This window comes from Astatotilapia calliptera, chromosome 11 (assembly GCF_964374335.1).
Source record: "Astatotilapia calliptera chromosome 11, fAstCal68.1, whole genome shotgun sequence".
In the NCBI taxonomy this organism is placed as follows: Eukaryota; Metazoa; Chordata; class Actinopteri; order Cichliformes; family Cichlidae; genus Astatotilapia; species Astatotilapia calliptera.
In genome coordinates, this window is record NC_137432.1 from 16,445,862 (window position 1) to 16,465,915 (window position 20,054).

The 20,054-nt window shown below is 41.3% G+C and overlaps 1 protein-coding gene across 4 annotated transcripts in view; it reads right to left on the reverse strand.

Moving 5' to 3' along the window:
* rspo2 (R-spondin 2) overlaps positions 1-20,054 on the reverse strand; it is a 59,336-nt gene that overhangs the window by 38,716 nt on the left and 566 nt on the right. For all 4 annotated transcript variants that reach the window (XM_026185332.2, XM_026185330.2, XM_026185331.2 and 1 more), the window contains exon 2: positions 19,508-19,794. In XM_026185332.2, coding sequence (XP_026041117.1) covers positions 19,508-19,607 — 100 coding nt within the window. In that variant the 5' untranslated portion in view covers positions 19,608-19,794. The remainder of the gene's footprint in view (positions 1-19,507; positions 19,795-20,054) is intronic.

Consider the following 20,054-nt stretch of genomic DNA (forward strand, 5'->3'; position numbering starts at 1 on the left):
TGTTCCACTTAAGGGGAAAAAAGAGAAAGCATGGGACAAGGAAAGGGCATATACAGGACAGCGCAGCAGCCTCCAGCTGACTGGCGGCGAATCGTACCAGAAGGAGCAAAGCAGCCACTTTCTGGATCTCTTCAAACCACCAAACTATCGAGGATTACGCTCCATAGCTGTAGCAGTGTCAGCCCTCACACCCGCAGTTCACAAGCGGTTGTAACATCTCAACATTGTTCGAGCATGGAAAATGACATCAAACGACCTGCTTTTCGGGCCCGTGACTTTGTCATGAATTTGGAAGTCGCACTTAGCTAAAAAATTGCGGAGTAAAAGCAGAAGGGGTAAAAGAGGGGGGTACTTTGGGCCTGTGTGCTGAAGGCGCATTTCTGTTCCAATTTAGCAGAAAATATATTGGACTTGCCTCTGACTCTGTTCCAGCTGGAAACAGTCAGGTTTTAGGATCTATGCCTTTTTCCCCCCGGTTTACTTTAACAGATCATACTGTAAGCACATGTTTATAATTTGGGACAGTCCTGCTGCTTATAATGATTTTGCAGCATGAGACTGAGCAAACACATTTTGCTGTCAGACATATTAGCCCCAGCCAAAGTGTTCTTGTGACACAGATCCACCGTGCGACGCAGGCAGCTCGGGGATTTGAACCCTCACTTAAAAGCGTGGTTGTTAATGTAATGGCGAATGGGTAAAACAGGCAGCTATGGTTCAAACAGGCAAGTGGAAAAATGGCAACATGAAGGCAACACTTTTTAGTGCGTAATAAAACAAAAAGTCAAACTAATTTAATTTGGTGTGACTCAACAGGTCGGGCCACAGTGCCATGCAGGTGAGAAAAATAGATTTGACTCACTGGATAACCACGGATGCAAATGAATGGAAGGAATAGTTTGACATTTTAACAATTTTTTGGAGTTTTTTTTTTCTGTTTGTGTTTTTTCTGAGAGTTAAATAACAAGATTGATACTGGTAGGGTTAATGTGTACATGAGAACTAACATGTTAGAGTCTCTGGTGGTTTCCCTATTTACTGCGCTCAGCCAAGACATACATAAGTTTCAAACTTCCCATAAAAAGACAATTTATTTGCTGTACACGCATAGATTCAACATGATTACACAAGATAAAACACATTAAATAGCCTAGTGAGCTTTCAAGGGAATGTTGGTTGTTTTGCAGCTTTAAAATTCAATGTGGCCTAGCTCTATGTCTCTATGTCTCTGTCACGTCAGAGTAAAAACAGGACAACAACCTCTTTGTGACTAGGAAAACTTGGTGGTTGATTTTTTTCTGCTGTTTGCAACCAAATGAGAGTATGAACAACAGGTCACCCAGAGATTGAGCAGTCAACATCCTCAAACATCATTTAACGACAAGTTGCCTGATGGGAGGCAACCTGTCTACAAACCATTGCGGCTCAACACAGACTAATTGCAACCACTCTTAGACTCTAAGTGAAGGTTTTGGTGAAGGGTTGCAAATAACTAACATCTAATTTATAAATGCAGATAGACAGAAACATGCTGTAATCAGTCTGAGTGAGTCTGCGTCAATGAGTTTAACTCCCCTGCAACACAACCCTTTGCAAAAGGAAGCTCAACACCTGCTGTTGTTCTGGTTATATTCCTACCGGTATATAAAAGCAAGGCTGCCAAGAATCTATGACTCCATCTACTACTGTTTTATCACCATTATTATGCACCAAAGTCACTGTGAACACAGTCTTCAAAGCAACATTTTTAATGCAACAAGGTTGCAAGTTCATTCAAAGTGTGATTTGAATGTCCTTCCTGATTTTGCAGCTGGTCAAATAGAGATACATTGAGAGTGCTTCCAAGATTATCTGGAAACACTCTGCACCTTTAGCCCATCTGTCCAGTCGAACTCTCAACCTTGCACTCCTTTCAAGTCTGTATGAAGACCCCAAGTTAGTTCACTTCCTAATATCTTTAAGACTTAAGTCCCTTATTCGGGTCAGACACAACATCTGGATTCCTTGATGTGAAAGAGACCTTGTAATTCCTGTTTGGAAATTCGTAATAAAAGATGAATCACTAACCTGCCTCTCGCAGTGTTTTCACACTTTCAACCACAGTGATGGACACTTACACCCTTCAGCCAGTGGAAAGCTGCTCAAAAGCTGGTCATATATGAGAGGGGGAAAAAACAGAATGACCTTGATGTGGTGGTCAACTAACGGCATCGCCTCTTCATTGTGGGTTGCGGTCCCATAAATGTTTTACAATTTTGCCTTGCCATGAAAACAGCAGAATATCTGTTTGCAGTCCGTGTCAGCATTATTTAAACAATGCAGTGAAACAATGCAAACCTCTAATCATGTTAAACTTTTGTTCCAGTGGAGTAAGAAAACAAAAAAAGTCAATTCTAAAAGAGTTGTGACACTTTAAAAAGCATTTGTTAGGAACGCTGCATTTATGGGCCTATTTTATTTTTGGTATATTTTATAGATTTACAGCACAGCTTTAAAGTGGTTTAGAAAAAAATGAACCAAAAACAACAGTGTTAATTGTAGCACTTTGACACTATTAAATGCACAAAATATTCCCTATTTAATGCACATGAAATCTGTTCTCTTTCTTGCCATTGTTTCAGTAAAAATGGACAAAAAAAAAAAAAAAATCAACCTGTCTGCTGCCTGTGATGGGTCATCATCTGTTTTTCATTCTCTTGGTGGTTAATACTTGTTTTATACATTTACACTAGGACTGGCCAGTGCAGGTGCAAAAGGATCTTGTCATATTTAATCACTGGGGCACTGCAGGAGTTAATTGATGAGTCACGAAGATGGACTTTATCACCCCCTAAACAGGCACCATGAGATGAACATGTGGTTTGCATTTCTTGCTGGCTCCATTGCTTCTTCTTGTCTATCTTTTTTCAAAATTTCAACAAAAGGTGATGATGTTCTTGTGAAACACCAGAGTTATTTCAACCCATTTTCAGTAACTCACACCAGACTAACGATGGTGCCAAGTGAAATCGACAGGTTCAGAGCACATTAACAAACAAGCAGTTGGATATTGGAGATTTTATCAATAGCAAACATGTTGTTTAAACCAGTGAGGTGATGGAATGTGGACATTTTTATGCTTTTTTTTTAAAAGGACTGGCCTGGATGAATTATGGACCTCTACGTAAATTTGTGCCAACACATTGACCTTTAGTTGCAAAACTACATGGAGTATAATAAATTGTTTTATGGTTTTTTATTCGTGAGACTCCAGAGGTGATGCATAGCACATTTGGAAAGGATTAGATCAATTGTCCAGGATGTGGTTGCAAAATACAGTTTAAAAAAAAAAATCTGCATCATTCAAACACGACAAGGTATGTAGTAAGCTAATTGCAGATGATGGTCCATTTTCAGCCCTTGTACCAGATAATTCTCAGATCTGGTTTTTGCTTTTTGCGAAGCTACTTAACAATGACAAATTATTCGAGCATAAAAAAAACGCACCTAAATCAAGCGAGTGTGTCGATACATAACAGACAACTTAGCCAGGCGACAGTTTTAATAGTGTCCTTAAGGACTTTGTTACTAGCAGCTTGTCACAAAAACATATAATTTTTGTCCCACTTCTAAAGTAAAATCCAGAAATAAAACAGTATTTTTGATTCCCAAAGAGATTATAGCTGAAAATCTGGCATATCTCAGCATGGTGTGCAGAGATGCACTGGGCCCTTGAGTTGATCCATGTACTGTCCACTGAAGCCTCATCAGAAATGGTGTCAGTGGAAGTGTGGCTGTCAAGAAGCCATTATTAAAGAAGGCAAACAGAGAGGAAAAATCTGATTTTTTTTTTTTTTTTTGCCAAATTAGAAAAGAACTGGACTGATAATCAGTGGAAACAGGTTTTTTGTAGTGATGATGTTGTGTTTTGATCAAATCATTGTATCAAATCACATCTATGGAGGACATCGGGAGAGAGGTACAACAGTGAGTGTCTACAGCCATCTGTCATGGTTTTGGGCTGCAGTTAAGCCAGTGATGTTTATCAAAATTGTTGGAATTATACATGCAGAAAAGTACAGTCGAACTTTGATCCACTATGCAAAAATCATCTGACAAGTGTCTGATTGGCAGCAAATCCCAAACACACTGCCAATGCAACACAAGCATACATGGATGGTAAAACATACAATGGTACACTATCAGTCATTGACTGGCCTCCCCAGAGCCCAGACCTAAACGTTAGTGAAGCAGTGAGAGATCCAAAGAAGAGCTTTGAATGTCTTTCAAGATCCCTGGGGAGTTATTCCTGAAGACTGCTTAAAGAAGTTCTAAGAAAGCTTGCCTAAGAGAGTTCAGGCTGTGCTGAAGAATAAAGATGGTCATACCATTGACTTTCAGGCTTGTTAGAACTGTACAAACTTTGTTTTTGTTTTACATTTCAGTGAATCACGGCACCCATTCCCCATTTTCCTAACAAAATATAAAGAAATGAGGAGAAGCTGATAACTGATAACCTAGTGTATATCTAGGCAGTCTGATATCAGGAATGTCAGTACATTAACAGTTTTTGACACTGACTGAAAGAGCATAAACTACTTATTAAGTATAAGACATGCAAAATAAGAAGTAATTCCCAAAAGAAAGAAACCCATTTGGAATTTGTATAGTTCAGTATTTACACTCCCTCAAATTCACTCAAGCTGTGGGAAAAATGTGTTCTCAGAACAGAAGGAAGAAATGGCTGAGGGGAAAAAGCTGGGTGGAGGGAAAGGTGGAGTGGCTGTGATTAGGCCACATGTTGGTAATTTATCACACATAAACCTCACACCTAATTTTCACACCTGTAGCTCACCGTGTGGGTAGTCTAGTAATTCACTCACACACGCACCTCCACACACAAATACACACTCTTACACCGCTGGGTGGGACTTGGCTGTGGGTTTTCCCAGTGCAGGAGGCGACCGAGGACATCACAGGGATCAGCAAAGTCATCGGGCATATTTGGCATATTTGCACCCCATGTAGCTTCTGCTCCATCTCTCCCGCCCTAACCCGTGCACACGCTCCCCTCCCCATGTGTCATCACCTTGACTAAACTCATCTCCACTTCTAGCTCACACATCTGAAAAACAAAAAAACTTGGACGTGACTTTTTCGTACTTGCCAGAAACATATTTTTGGAGCTCCAGATGGAAGATAATCATCTTTTGCTGAAGTGTCACGCAAAAACAGACCGTAAACTTAAGGTTTTGTTACTTCCTATCACTGGCTCACAAAGCTGGGAAAATAAATTATTTTTTTAAGTAGAAAAAGCTGGATGGATCACAATGAACTGCTAAACGTGGAACTCTGAAATAAAAATATAAGAAATTGCCATCAATGCTGTATTAAAAGCTCAGATTTTTACTTGAAAAAATTAGCTTACTTTCACGCTTTTTAAATGTTTAGCAATTACAGTAAATTGTGGAATTAGTGTTAGTGAATAGTAGCTGAAGGTAGGGCAAATTCCATCATTGTAAAATTTGATTACTTGGCTTTACTTTAAATTATACAAACTTACTCTCTCTCAAAAACATTTATTAGCCTCAACTTAAGATGGTCAAGATATGCTAACTTGGTTTTTTTTTGTGACCATTACTCAAGGTCAAAGGTGTAAAATAAAAGTTCTCCTATCAAGTTAAACACACTCTATGCAACTTCAGTTGGATATGAAATATTGATCAGATAATGATGACGATGACTTTAATATAAATGACGCACTGTGCCCCATACACCGCACAGTTTAAGAAATGCTGGTTATACGAAGATAAAGTACAAAAGTCACATATTCAGATTATAACAAAACAGGAGTTTTGTTTCCTCATGGATAATTGTGACTTTGTTTTAGTGTCAGAGCAGGTCGCAGGAGGGGTCATCTTAATATTCTATACAAATATAGGTTTTAATATTAAATTCTATACAGTGGAACCCCGACTTACGAAATGAATTCGTTCCCGAGGGTCTTCCGTAAGTCAAAAAGTTTCGTAAGTCGAAGCACCCATTGCGCCTTTTGAGTGAGGTGATGCTGAACGATAGGCTATAGGCTAATTGCTAACTAGAATAACAATATGTCGTTCAAGTGGAACAGCGAAGCGCAATTACGAAAGCCAAGGGGTTGTCACATCATTCGGAAGGCATTCTGGGCATTCTGGGCTCGGCCAATCAGAGCCAGCGGATTTCGTAACACGGACATTTTGCTGTAACACGGGCAGAAATATTGCCATTCAGTGCCTTCGTAACTTGAATTATTTCGTTCAATGGGGTATTCGTAAGTCGGGGTTCCACTGTATTGTGTAACTTAATCATGTTTTATATACAATTATTCTGCTAAGGAACTTTAAAAAAACAAACAAACATACAGTATGTTTATCTTAAATGAAAAAGAATGAAAGTTTAAAGGAACAGTGAAAAGAAACATACTGGTTTCTTTTCACTGGTTTTGGACGTTAAGAAAACACACTGAATGTTAGATCCAGGAAAAGACTGCCAATTGTGAGGACTCGCATAAATCAGCCAGTTACTAAAAGCTTTGACATTTTCTGTTCGCCTCACAGAGTTTCATTATTTATTTTCTTAGGGGTAGCCAAATTTTGGGAGACGGGAGCAGGAGCAAAGAGCTGCCACCTGATGGAATCTTCATTTTCACAGAATGTGTTTGAATCAAGTCATTTATCATTAAAAAAAAAGGAGAAAAAAACGAAAAGAACATGAACAGCTGTTGAAAAATTCTTCCTTATTAAGTGCTTAACAAGATACTACTTCACACTCGCACTTCACCCACTGAGGCCAAAAGGGAGATCTGAAGTGCTTACCGGGGTCAAAAGTGGAGAGCACCACAGGGGGCAAATGGCAAAGACCTGGTCTCGCTTTCAGTTGTGGTGCCTGACACTGAAAAAAAAGCTAAAACTCCTAAACATCAAAGCCACACTTTTCTCTCTCTGTCAAAAAAAGAAAAACTGGACTGGATCCAATATCGACTTTTTCACGGGAAAATACCGCAACCTTGTTTGTTTTCTCACTTAACTGCCTGCTGCCAGCTTTTCGACGAGAGAAATGGTCACAGCACAGGTCATTAGAAGGCTGAGACTTATATTTCTTTCACTAAAGCTGCCATTATTTTGTTAAGTTCTCTTTAACTTAATTACCAGAAAGCGCACACATACACAAAGAATCTTTAAAGAGAAGTTCATCTGAGGTACTTCTCAAGTCTGCGATGTACAGTTTTGCGTAGAGCCGCCTGCTCCTGTAGCAGGTGCCTGGGTCACATCTGGCCTCGTGTTTTCACACCACCACAAACCGGCACCTGAATGGTTGGCACTGCCCAGATTTCTTAACAGAAACCGGCTTGTGTTGGCTCTGAGAGGCCAGGACTCAGCCCGCGGGAGGACATGTTTCTTTTCTTATATTGCCTTTTGAGAGAACCTTGGAATAAATGCTTTCATAACGCATGAAGGAGGGGGGCATTTTGCTGTAGCTGAATTTTCTTTCAGCCCGAATACTGCACGTGCTCTTCAGTATTTGACTACTGCACCCAAAAAAAACAAAACAAAAAAAAGAACACAGGCTTCCAAGGTATGTGTTAGATGTTTCAATAAGATTTAAGAAGCCGATACTCGCATCCAAAACCCTCTGGGTGGTAGGAGGGTTGTCAAGTCTATCATTACATGCAATGGAGACAGATGAATGGATTGAATGGCTGTGCCCGCCTTTTACCTGCACGCCGCTGCGTTTGCTGCTACAGCTATGAGCAAATCAACTCAATAAAGATTCAGTATCTTCTTTGTTACATATATCAAATAAATGTTGAGGTGAGATCATTTATTTTTCTTATTCTATTTCACTAAGGCTTTCACCCTTTGAATACAAATGTGTGCACTCATCGTCATTGCTGATGCTAAGCAGCCCCATGCTGTCCATTACACTTCACTAGTGTTCATTACCGCACCAAGGCGGTACCATCTCTGAAGCCATTAGCTGGTAAACATATAAACTACACATGACCCTTGTCCACAGATACCTATTAGTTATGACTCCTGCTGGTGACAGCTGTTTACACAGCTAAGGCCGCATGCTCCTGAGCCCTGGCACTACTCCAAATCAAATAATATCCAGTTAAGGAGAAGTCAGCCAAGATGTAACACAAGTGCATAACTAGAAGGGGGTGGGGGGAGGGTGAAGGAATTTGACAAATGTTAATGGACCTCTTTCTTTCTTTTTTTTTTGTTCTTTTGAAGCTTATACTTCTCTGTCTAGCATTTGTCTCTACCACAGTCATGTCTCATTGTCTGCATCCTAAAACAAGATTAGTGAGAAACCCTAATGGAGAAAGAAAAGTCAAAGGCAGTCACCACAATTGATGTGCTGTTTGACAAGGCGCAACATAAAAATGCGCTGCATTAAAATCATAACAGCTTAAAAATTTTCTCCCGCAATTAGACTTTCACTCGTGTGTGTGCGTGTGCATTTGTGTCCAAAGCCCATGTGGCATGCAGCCAGAGGAAAAAACAACAACAAGACAAACAGCGACAAAAATGTCCCCGACCACAAAATACAACGCTGCATACAATACAACAAAATGAACTGTATTACAGTGAACACAGCTGTGCCCATTCTGTGAAACAAATGGGACTGCATCTCATTCAGTGACGGACAGCGTTACCCAAAGTGTAGATTTGACTGAGAGGGGAGGAAACTACACCTAACTTGTCGTTCTCATATTAGTTCGGGGATAATCGAGAGCGCGCTCCAACAAACTGCTTCAAAATCTCAGAGACTTCACAATTTGCTCTAGTTATTTAAAGCATCAACCTATTCTGTGAGTCCCACATGGATGCATTTTCATTTGTTAATTTGTCAGTCATTCAGCCAGGTTTTTCCTAATATTTGTAAGCAATATCTAGGCCAATCACAGGAGGACATCCGGTCCAAGTGTAGCCCACTTAGACTGTCAGAAATAAACCTTACTGCTGCAGTGCTTACAATGAAGCTGCTTTAAGCAATATCTTTTAGACTAACAATGGACTGAATTGGTATTTGATGAAACAATCCCTATTTTTAAGCAAAGCGAAGAAGTAAACAACTAGAAACTTAGTGCGTAAAATCTGCCTGGCTTAAAAAATTTACAAGGACTGACATTAGCAGCTTAAGTGTTGCATATATTCTGTAGAAGTTTGCAGAGACCCCAGCACAGTAAAAAGAACTTGCTACTCTGGTATTTGTCACACGGTCAAAAACAAATCTCAAACTGATCACTAATGATTTAACCGGACAGCTGGAAAGTCTAGATAGCAAAAGTTAGTTTTGGTACTTCGATTGTTCAATCACACCTTAAACCAGATTTGTTCTGCACGCGTGGGAAAATGCACATGCTTCCTCTTACTGCTTCAGTTTAAAATTAATTTGTTTTCTTTCTCACACTGGGTTAAAGTGTGTATGTCAATGACTTTTATTGTGAAATGCATGAAGAGGAAGAAGCCCACAACAGAGAGCATTTACAGAGAGCCTGTTGATTGCTAGTACTGGTGTTTCATGAAAAGCGGCAACTACTCGTGCTCGAAGGATAGTCAGTGAAAATGAGTGAATGAAGCTACAAGGCTAACATAATTATTTATATCTGCTTCTAGAGAAAACAGCTAAAAAATACTGTCGTTACATGACATCACACTATTACATTAGTGTAATATTTAGTGTAACTTTCTTTGTCTTTGGGCGTCATTCATAGACAGTTTAAAGGATGGATATCATCCACTGGTTTCTGAAGTCTTGTTTTAAAGCCTCAAGATTAGCATTTTCACTGTCATCGTCTTGGTTTAAAGAAATAAAAATCAGATGTGTTGAGGAGGTGCACACCTGACTGTGAAACTACTCTTTGGCATGTGAGTTGTCAATAATGAGTTGGCAGCCAATGAGCATGGATAATCCTTCTTTTTTAAACAAAGTATGACAAAGATTTGCAAATGAGACAGTTTTCTATTCAATACGTCCCAAAATGAGTGACTGAGCCCATAAACCCACCAGGAAAGTGTTTGCAGAGGTAAAGACAGAAAACGTAATTAAACTTAATTGTGACTGGAAGTCGTTTTGCAACCACAGCTATTGCCATCTTGTGGCCTTTAGATGGAATAAAAGTTTATGCTTCATTTAACCAAACCAATGTCTAGGGTTACTTTTACAGTAAAATACTAAATAAATAAATAAACAAATAAATAGTTTAATTATTGATTAAACCAATTTCATTCATTTTTATAGTTAATGAAAGTTTCTTTTTTCATTTTGTTTTCTTATTTTTCTTATTTTTTTTTCTTTTCACCAAAACAGTGTATAAGCAGAATTTTCTATGTAATTTGACATTCTTAATACAAATAAGGATCAAATTTATTCAGAAAAAATATTTTTCATAACTAGTCAAATAAAATATAAATTTTAATCCTAAAATGTTAAATGAGAGTGTAGCAATTTTATGTACATCAGTCACACAGTGTACGTGTTGGTGACTTTTATTGTGAAATTCACAGGAAGAAGCCAACTACAGATCCCATCTATAAAGAGCCCATTCATTGCTAGTATCACATGCTGCATGTTCCAAACCTGTCAATTCTGATAAAATAAGCACATATAAAAATAAAACACTGTTATTTGGGAAGGCTCGGGGGGATTTTATGTCGAAAACACATCCTTTTTCCAACAAATAACCAGCTCCCCATGGAGAGTCACACCTGCGGCACCAAAGAAACTCATTGAGCGAAAACTTAAAAAAAGCCAACACAGATGTTTTGTTTTTCCAAGCTCAAGGTTGGGAATGAGCTCAGATACTGAGCGTACATACTTACAGTTTGACAGCTAGGATGCTAGCCGTTTAGCGAGGAGTTTAAAGACACACAGAGGTGCTCTGTTATCTCGGATATAATCTCACAGCTCATCAAGCTGAGTGACAAGTATTGGGGTGTGAGACTGAATAAATCTGACAGGAGAAGAAGTACACTTCACTGCCTTGAGGCTAATGTTGCTGTTACTATAGCTTCCATTACAAGATTGACCTACAATCTTGTTGCTTTGCTCTGATAAGAGACAGACCAGATCTTATCCAATCCTTCCTCTATCGTGCACTCTCTGTTCCCATCACTCCTTTTTGCTCCTTCTACCCCGACCTCATAAGTCTACAGGGTATGACCCTCTAAGACCTTTTTAAATCCGACACGCAGGCTACGTTGCTGTTGGTCTGTTTCCTCCTCCTCGTCCTCTGCCTTCCTTTCTCTCCACAGAGGGAGTCAAAGAGACAATGAGCTAAGCATCAAGGCCCAGTAATGACTCCCAGCCCTGTTTCTGATTAAAAACACACCGGGTGCTTCTGCACTCCACAGGCAGCTATGAGGCCTTCCTCTCCTCACACCATGAGGCTTGAGAGTTAGATGACAGAAGCACAGGCCAGCCTCAACACAGCTCCATGGCCAGGAAAACAAAACCAAAAAATAAAATAAAAAATCCGGTCTAAGCATGACACGTTGTATCATTCAAAGCTCTTGTCTCAACTAGTCCAAGCCTAATTCCACAGGCAAGTCCTTATTTAGTCTGAGGGTGCCCAATTACCAACATTAACCTCAACCTCAGCCAAAACCATAACAAAGCCATAACAGAGGGTGCTTACAGTCCCCGCCAACGATGCATCAAGGGTGGGGGTAAAATATCTTGTCACGGTTATATGTAATTGAAAGTGCGTTGGTTTTGTCTTTCACACAGTATACAATGATACTGGCAAACCAAGATAGCAAGAAAAGCGGATTTTGTTGAGCGTTCTTCAATAAAGCACCTCAGTGCCACTCCATAGATGGCTGTACCGCACCACGCACTCAGCAGGCGGCAGTGGGGACTTCCCTACCTTTACCTCTCCGTGTCCATACTCAGGCCACCAAATTACAGACGTGCCGCAGAGAGACGCTTTATTGCATCTGACCAGCTCACTTCCTCTCCATACCAAAGGCATTACATGCTGAGCTTTATTTTGATGTGGCATGTAAGCATAATTAGAGGTCCCATAAAAGAAGGGAGGGGGGGAGAAAAAAAAAGGAGTCTTGTCCATCTGTCGAGTGTTAAGGGGTGGGCTGGGCACGGGGGTAGCAATCAGAGAGCCCCATGCCTCCTTCTTGTTAGAGCCATTCTAACAGGCATTGAAGCAGACCTTAGCACCAAACTCGAGTCAGTGTGTGTGTGTTTGTTTCTGTACATGCTGGTGTATTTTCTCAAGGGGCCTCCTTGAGTTTCAGATTTCCGGGCTTTGCAGATCAATGCAAAGTAGGTACTAGTCAACACGCACACAAAGGATCATATCAATATGGTAAACAAGAGCACATACTGAGTGTGGCTTTTTCTAGAAACACTATACATTAGCCTTCCTTCCAAAGGCTCTTGGGCCCTAAATGATCCACTAAACATTTAGAGCCAGCCGGCTATAAAGAAATGGAATATTCATAAAATATCTTAAGGAAAATTACATGTTATGTGTTGTGAAAACACATTTTTTGCTTTCTGGTTGTCATTTTATGCTGTGTAGTGTTGACTAAGGGCACCCTAACCCTGACCATTTCACATATTGGAGTGATAAAAGCACACGATGTGATAAATGTGCTCAATATTCTATTATGTATGCTATGTACGTTTTCCAAAAGTGACGATTTCTATCGATATACTTTTGATATCTGGACGTTTAACATAAAACTTATCATCAGACTCAAGCTAGCTTAAAGCTAGCCTGAAGCTAGCCTAATTCAATGGTTCTCAAAGTGTGTGTCGCACCCAGCTGGTGGGACCCACAGTTCTGGCAGGTGGGGCGCAAGTTACCTGGCAGAAAAGTCAGGTTTAACATCGGAATCCCTTTTACTGCGGAACAAAGAAATTTGCGGCAGTTACGTTAATAATATGCGCATCCGCTGAAAAGCTGCACCCGCGTGTGTAAGTCGACAGCCGCAATAAAGAAGTGTACTGAAAAGTGCGAACATGTGGTCAGGTCTGTCGTGCATCATTTACAGTGGTGCCGAAACCCAGGATTGGAGCACAACAGACCCGGCCACATGTTCGCACTTTTCAGTACGCTTCTTTATTGCGGCTGTCGCCTTACGCACGCAGCTGAAGCGTTTCGGCTACAGCCTACATACAACAACAACAGGACCCACTTAATTCTGTTTTAAGCCGCTCAGGTGCGTCTGCCTCCCCCGCAGCCGTGCCGCAGACCACGCCCCGCCACAGCTCTGCAGTCAAAAACAGGCTCACTGCAGCCACTAAGAGTGAAAAGTATTAAACTCTCACTAAATCCTTTATTTTTCATCTCTGTTCACAAGTTTCTGGATTTCTTTTTTATAAGGCTAAGACCCAACTTTATTTTTCCATGTTTGGGAATGTTGACATTCTGTTTAACTTGTTGCTTTTTTGAAGAAGTGGTGCAGACGAATGAAGCAGTCTAGTGACAAAAGTTACAGTTGTTTGTTTAAAACAAAAGTTACTGAAGGATTCATTGTGAATGAGTTGATCTTATGAATAAAGCTGCTTTTCTGTCATTGTTTTGTTTAGATGGGGCGCGAAAGTATTTCTTCCTGCCGTGTGAGGAATGATGTAAAAGTTCGAGTACCACTGGCCTAATTTCATGTAATAACTAGAAGAAGGAAAATAGGAAAATAATCAACATGTAAAGAAGGAAATGTATGTTTTTATACAAGTTTTTATACTTCTTAAAATGTGAAAGGACAGCTCAACACTCAACCTATTCCTTTTTTTCGTGGAGGTCATGAGAACATTAGGTATCACTGCTATGTGTATTATGTGAACATACAGCAGCAGTCTGTCAGCTAATAAAACAGTACATAAATATTTACACCATTTTACAATTTTATAATAATAATTACATTGTTGTAGAAACCTTAAAGAATACTGTATATACATATGTAATTGTAATAAACTAGAATAACTGCAAATAGCGAATCCAAGTGCAGTAGTTTACTGCAGTTTAACACAAACCGATGTTACAGGGAAAATATAAAATCCCACTAGTGTAAGTGTAGTTTTTACACTTTCTGTAGTGTGTTAAATTACATTGTGTTAATTAGTGAGCTTTGCGTGTGGTTTTGTTGCCTTTGGACAGAGTCAGACTGACTGTTTTCAGCGCTTACACTAAACTAAGCGAACTGGCTGCTGGCATAAGCATGATCTAACTCATGTGAATGAACACATTTCTTAAAATGTCCAGCTTTAAGCCTAATTTTAATGCTTTGTTTTGTGTAAAGCGAAAGGGGAAATGGCTCATTTTAACAATTCCCATGATTAGATTCATTGAGGAAAAAAAAAAACACAATAGATGCCTATTGTGTTCACATCATTACCTCTAAACAGCTCTTCACTGGATTCTTTTAGAGGTGTGTATTAGTAACGTGAGAGGTAAGCAGCCTGGAAATGCATTCTGGTGTAAGCTCGAGGGGCTCCATCCCCAGCTCTGGGCAGCTCTCCCACCTGGAAGGACCTTGTATGTGTTTTTTTTTTTAAATACTCTTTTTGTTTTGTTGTTTTATGTGTGGCACTTAGAAATGATTCCCAACATTAGAATCTTTTATGGCCCAATAAACTTGAGAGAATTGGACCAAATTGGCTGCTCATATTTAGAAGCTTTATAAGGAAACGTATTAAGGTGTAATTGCTGCGAAGGAACAGGCATAGGTGAGGGATGCAAAAAAAAAAAAGTCTTCACACTCTGGACAGACACTGTAGTTTTTGTCTGCTGCTGAGAGATTCCAGTCACCATGAGGAAACATGGAGTGTGTTCTAAGATTTTATATAATAGCTTTATTTTATTTCACATTTCCGAAAAAAAAAAAGAAAAAAATTTTACAGCGTGGTAACACATCGCCTAAAATTGAAAACATCTGTTTGGCATTTAGCTTTGCCAGTATATGGGATCCTCAGATGACAATAGTTGAAAGTTGGAAAGGAACATCCCCATGCGTATCCCCCTCCTAACCCTCCAACCCAGCCTCCCTATCAAAAAAAAAAAAAAAAAAGCCAAAAAAGGTGGGGAGAGAATTTATGAAAGAGAGCCCGAATCTGGAGATGGAAGAAGTTGATAGACGAATATGAGTACATCTCCTACCTCACGATCACACGCTCATAAATAAAAAGGTTATTCAGCAAACTCAATTCATTCATTGGGATTTACTGAATTTTTCAGATGGTAAAACAGTGGAGAAAAAGCAGATCGGATCATCCTACTTTGTCGTGGAGCCCAATAAAGAATCCAGATCTGTGTCTCCCTACAGAAGAAAGTTCATGCCACTGCATGTTTTTTCCTCTTGCTGGGGGTTTTTCAGCAGTGTAGCATGGCACGAACGCACTGAGGAGCCTTTCACCGGTTTCACCTGATACCGCTGGGACTTGAAGTGGGAGCTGCACTACAGGCCGGGATCGACGTGCAGGTCAGACGAGGAGCTAGTCTTTCGACAGAGTTCGGAGGCTGGGTCAGACTAATGTGATTTATCAATATAGTGCATAAGTGAATCATTGTCCTTAATGGCCACGATAATCCCCAAGACAGACCGTGAACATGATTAGTTGAAGAAGTTGGGGTGGGTGAAGGGAGAGGATGTGTGTTGTGGACCCTTGATCATCGGTAACATGCACCTGCAGGGTGTCCATGTATCTGCCAGTACTCTTCCTCTCTCGCTCACTCTCTCTCTCAGACACACACAAACACACACACACACACACACAAAGATTTACACTTCTCGAAGCTTAGCTGACAGGGCCTGGGAGAAAAAAGACAGAGCTCTGTTCCTTGACGCTGGAGCTCGAGCTCAGGTCAAGACTCAGCCCGCTGTAATCCCTCTCAGGTGATGCTGTTCACATTCAGCCGCTTCCAGCTGATCTGCTTAAATATGCCTTCCTCATCCCCTAAAAAGCCCCCTCCTCTCTCTCCTCAGCACAACCTCCAAGGATGGTGAGTGAGAAGGACGGATCTCTGCTGAGATCAGATCCGATGGCTTTTCAGCATTTTCCGGAGACCAATCCCGTGCTTCACACGAATAAAACAAACACACTTTCAAGTGTTAGCTATGGAATAAGAAAGAAAAAAAAACAGACGAGTGAGGCTGCAGTGCTAACATCACCTGGAGTAGAGTGGCATCATGTGAGAAGGTCTTGTTAACAGACGTGCCATCAGGCTTTTTCCCTCCACACACACTTTTTTTCCAGACTAGCGAGGGTTGGTTTAAAAGCAGCTTCTTGGAGCGTTCCCTGTCATTCCCCTTAAACACTTAATCAACAGATTATATTGCGCTGAAGTGCTGTGTTCCAACATTAACACTTACACCCACAAACCTGGGACTTTGTGCAAGCTTTCAGCACACACAGGTCCACAGGCTGATGTGCAGGGCTCAGAAAAGAGAGCGCACTATGTGCAAGTAGCTAAGCTGCATCTAAAAAGAAAATCCACCAAACTTTTGCTGTATTATCAAAGTAAACCATAGAATCAGTTAAGAAGAGTCCACTACCTGAGAGTATCACGTTTTCACTCATTTTCAGTAACATCTTGTGATTTTTAGCACTAAAACCATATTCCCCCCCCCACACACACACAAACACATCCATGCTGCAAGTGTCATGCATCTCTAGCCTCGCCCCCTCCAACTCTGCATTGGTTTAATCTAATCACTTTGGTCCTTCAACAGAAAACACGCAAAAAAACAAGCATCTGGGAACCCAGTTAACACAGTTGAGTAACAGATTCCACAGCTGAATCTGATCTGAACCATGCTATGACCTGCAGGGAATTCAAATTTGGGATTTCTGGCTTGATGCACAAAGGGTTAACAGTATCACATGGCAACTTTTCACCACTCTCGACTGCCATTACCTATTCATTACCAGTTAAAACGGCTTAGGGCCCCACTGTGTATCCCTGTTCCTTCAGGCAGCGCTCCTACTCGAGCCTGATTTTATGGAGTCAGCAGGTGGCATCATTAGCCAGAGAATAAAAATGAAAAGTAATACCCTTGTGTCTAGCTATGATATCATAGCAGGGCTCATTGGCATCATTTTCCTATTTCTAGTGGGCACGATAGGGGGTAAGGAGGTGTAAATTTAATATATTCTGTCATCTGTTTTACTTCTTTTTTTTTTTTTTTTAAGTGTATATGCACAATTGCCACAGTCAAAACAAGAGGCTGGTTCATGCCATGCAGTGTGTGAGCAACACCAGACCAGCCCAGAAAACCACACAAAGATCCCAATCTTGACCGCGCGCCGGGGGTCACATGCAACGGCAGCGTTACTCCTTGACAAACCCGCCCGCCCCCATTCCCCTCATTATGATGGCATCTCCATTCCTTACACCTCGCTCAGTTATGCGGCTACGTGTGCCATAGCATATCAGTGGCAAAAAAACTCTCTTTTCTTTTGTTTATACTCATCAGTGTTTGGTAAATTAAGCAGGATGTCTTTCATTCCTCGTTACAGCAGTTTCGCCTGGGGGAGCCGAGCACGGCCAAACTGAGTTTTAAACGTGCCTGGGTCTCAACACTCCTGAAAGCTTTGGATAGCTTCCCTGTGCATGCCAGACAGGCTGTATATAAAACTGTCACAGGAACCTTGAGGGCTAGAAAAATATTCAAGCATTTCTAGGCCTATTGGACAATGATCTCTTACACATGCTTCTTTCAATATAACCGTGATAAATAAAGGAAGGAAACAAATACTGAAGACTTGGCTGACTGCCCACTGCTTGCTAGGATGGCAGTTTTGGCCCAAAGTGCTGTATATCCACCCCCCTCAATACAGACGCACACACAAACACACACGTATACTTTAAACATTACAATAAAGGCCAAACCTGTGCATATTTGCACGGGGTTAGCATGACAAGTGTAACATCCGCTCTGAGAGTGAGCGGTAACAGTGTGTAGCTTATCGTCCTCAGCCTGAAGCTGTTCTTGAGGTCAAATGTGTAAGTTAACCTTTTGATCTCGTCCCCGCTGGTTAGGCCACCCCCCAGCTCTCTTCCTTCTTTCTCTCTCCGAACTCTCCCTCACACACAAACAGACAGCAGCACAGATAAAGAGGCACCTAAAGACAAATGTGCACCGCTGGATTTGCTGCTTGACCATCCAACCCTGCAGATTACAGGCGCTCTTAAGGGCGAAACACTGCTCTTACCACATAAATGGCACTCCATATCTTGTGTGCTATCTAAAAGTTGCACGGTGCAATGAGAGAGAGAGATGCAGAGAGAAAGAGAGGGGCTGAAAAACGTGTGTGTGCCAGTACCCCGCAGTGATTGCCTGATTATTTGCAGATGGGCAGTGGAGGGCTTGCAGAGTGTGGAGGTTCCCCCTGGCACGCAGCGCATATGATTAAATATGTGATTGCCTTACAATTTACATGAACCCACCCCCCCACCACCACCACCCCCCTTTGACTTTAAATGAGTTTTTCAAGTGTCCTACCTTTAGACGTGGGTTGTTAGCGCCATGCGCAAACTGGACCACATTTCCTCTCACGGTCACCCTAAAAAGGATCTCGGCAATGTGTTATGTCACAGGTCTGAGGAGGGCTCCGCAGGGGCCACTTTCCTAATCCGGCTGGCTCCTCATTCATACAGAGTAGAGAGTGGTATTTACGAAGGTGCTGCTCCCCCCCTCCTGTCCCCGACCCCTCCTCACAGCTCCTGCGCCTCTGCAGGGTGATTGTTATGCGCTTTTCCTACCAACTGTTTAAAGTGGTTATGAGATCAATTAAAACCAGCTTAAGAGGTGGTAGGTGGGAGGGAGGGTGGAGTTGAGATGTGGCATCCATAAGTGTGAGGACGGGGATTCCGTATCTGTCCACTGAATAAGTCACCTCCTGCTCGCTACAGACCCAAAGCGCTATTTATTTATGTAGCGCTTTACGATTTATGTAGCGCTTTACGTGCCTCCAACACACTGCACCTTTTCTGGTACCAGAACATCCACAGATAGCCTGAATTAACGCTAATCCAGTTCGCTCTTTGTCATTTTGGATGCGCGTGGCCCATTTTGCGCACATTTTACGCACCAGTTACCGGCTCTGAAATCATTAAACAATGTGGAAAATCTTATTTTAGAGAGGTCAGTAGGTTACATGAGATGCTGTAAGAATGAGCTGTAGCTCAAACAACTATTCATTTTTTCTCCTTTTTGCATGGATTTCTGGAATGTTCTGGTTTGGATCGACGGCACTAAGTTACGTGCGTTGAAAACAAAATTCAGATTTAATTTCATTTTCTAAAAGAAAAACAACAACAACAAAACCCAACAACTTTCCGCCCGCGTTTAGTGCGCACAAAACAGGGGCTACAAGTAGGAGCGAAGAGGACTTTTTACAGAGTGTGTGAACAACCTTGTTTAGGCTAGTTACCTCCCCGGACACACACAAACTCTTTGCGAACCCTTAAAAGTGATGCTCCTGTAATACTGGAAGGTTTTAACCTTCTAGTTACCTCTTTTGTTTCTCCTCCAGCGGTGCGACGGCGCCTGACAGTTGCTGTACTCCATACAGTTCAATATGATCAGGGCAAATGAGAAGAGTCGAAACTGCATCTGGACGGCGGTGTGTAGCTCGGACTCCAGTTAAAATCTCGAAATCTGTGAAACGTCCTCCTCCACGTTTCTTTAGCTGGTCATCGGATGTGTCAAACATAAGACGAGATGTGACATCGTATCAAGTCGCCGACTGGGATCATTTTATGGAGCGCGCTGATCCTCACTGAGTAAAAGTGTCCGTGCGCTGAGGGGGAGAATGACAAAGGAGGTTACTGTGATAACAGTGTAACGAAATCAACACCTTCCCTAAACACTGATGCGTGGGGATGATAGAGGAGTGCACTGAAGCCCCCCCAAAAAAAACAAAAAAGCAGAGAAGCTTCTGTGTGTTAATGTGTCGGAACAATCGCAAATGTAAAGCTCAAAGGGCACCCCTCTCTAAAAATAAAAATAAAAATAAAAATAAAGGCAACTGTGCGTAGTGGTCGCCAAAAAAATAAAAAT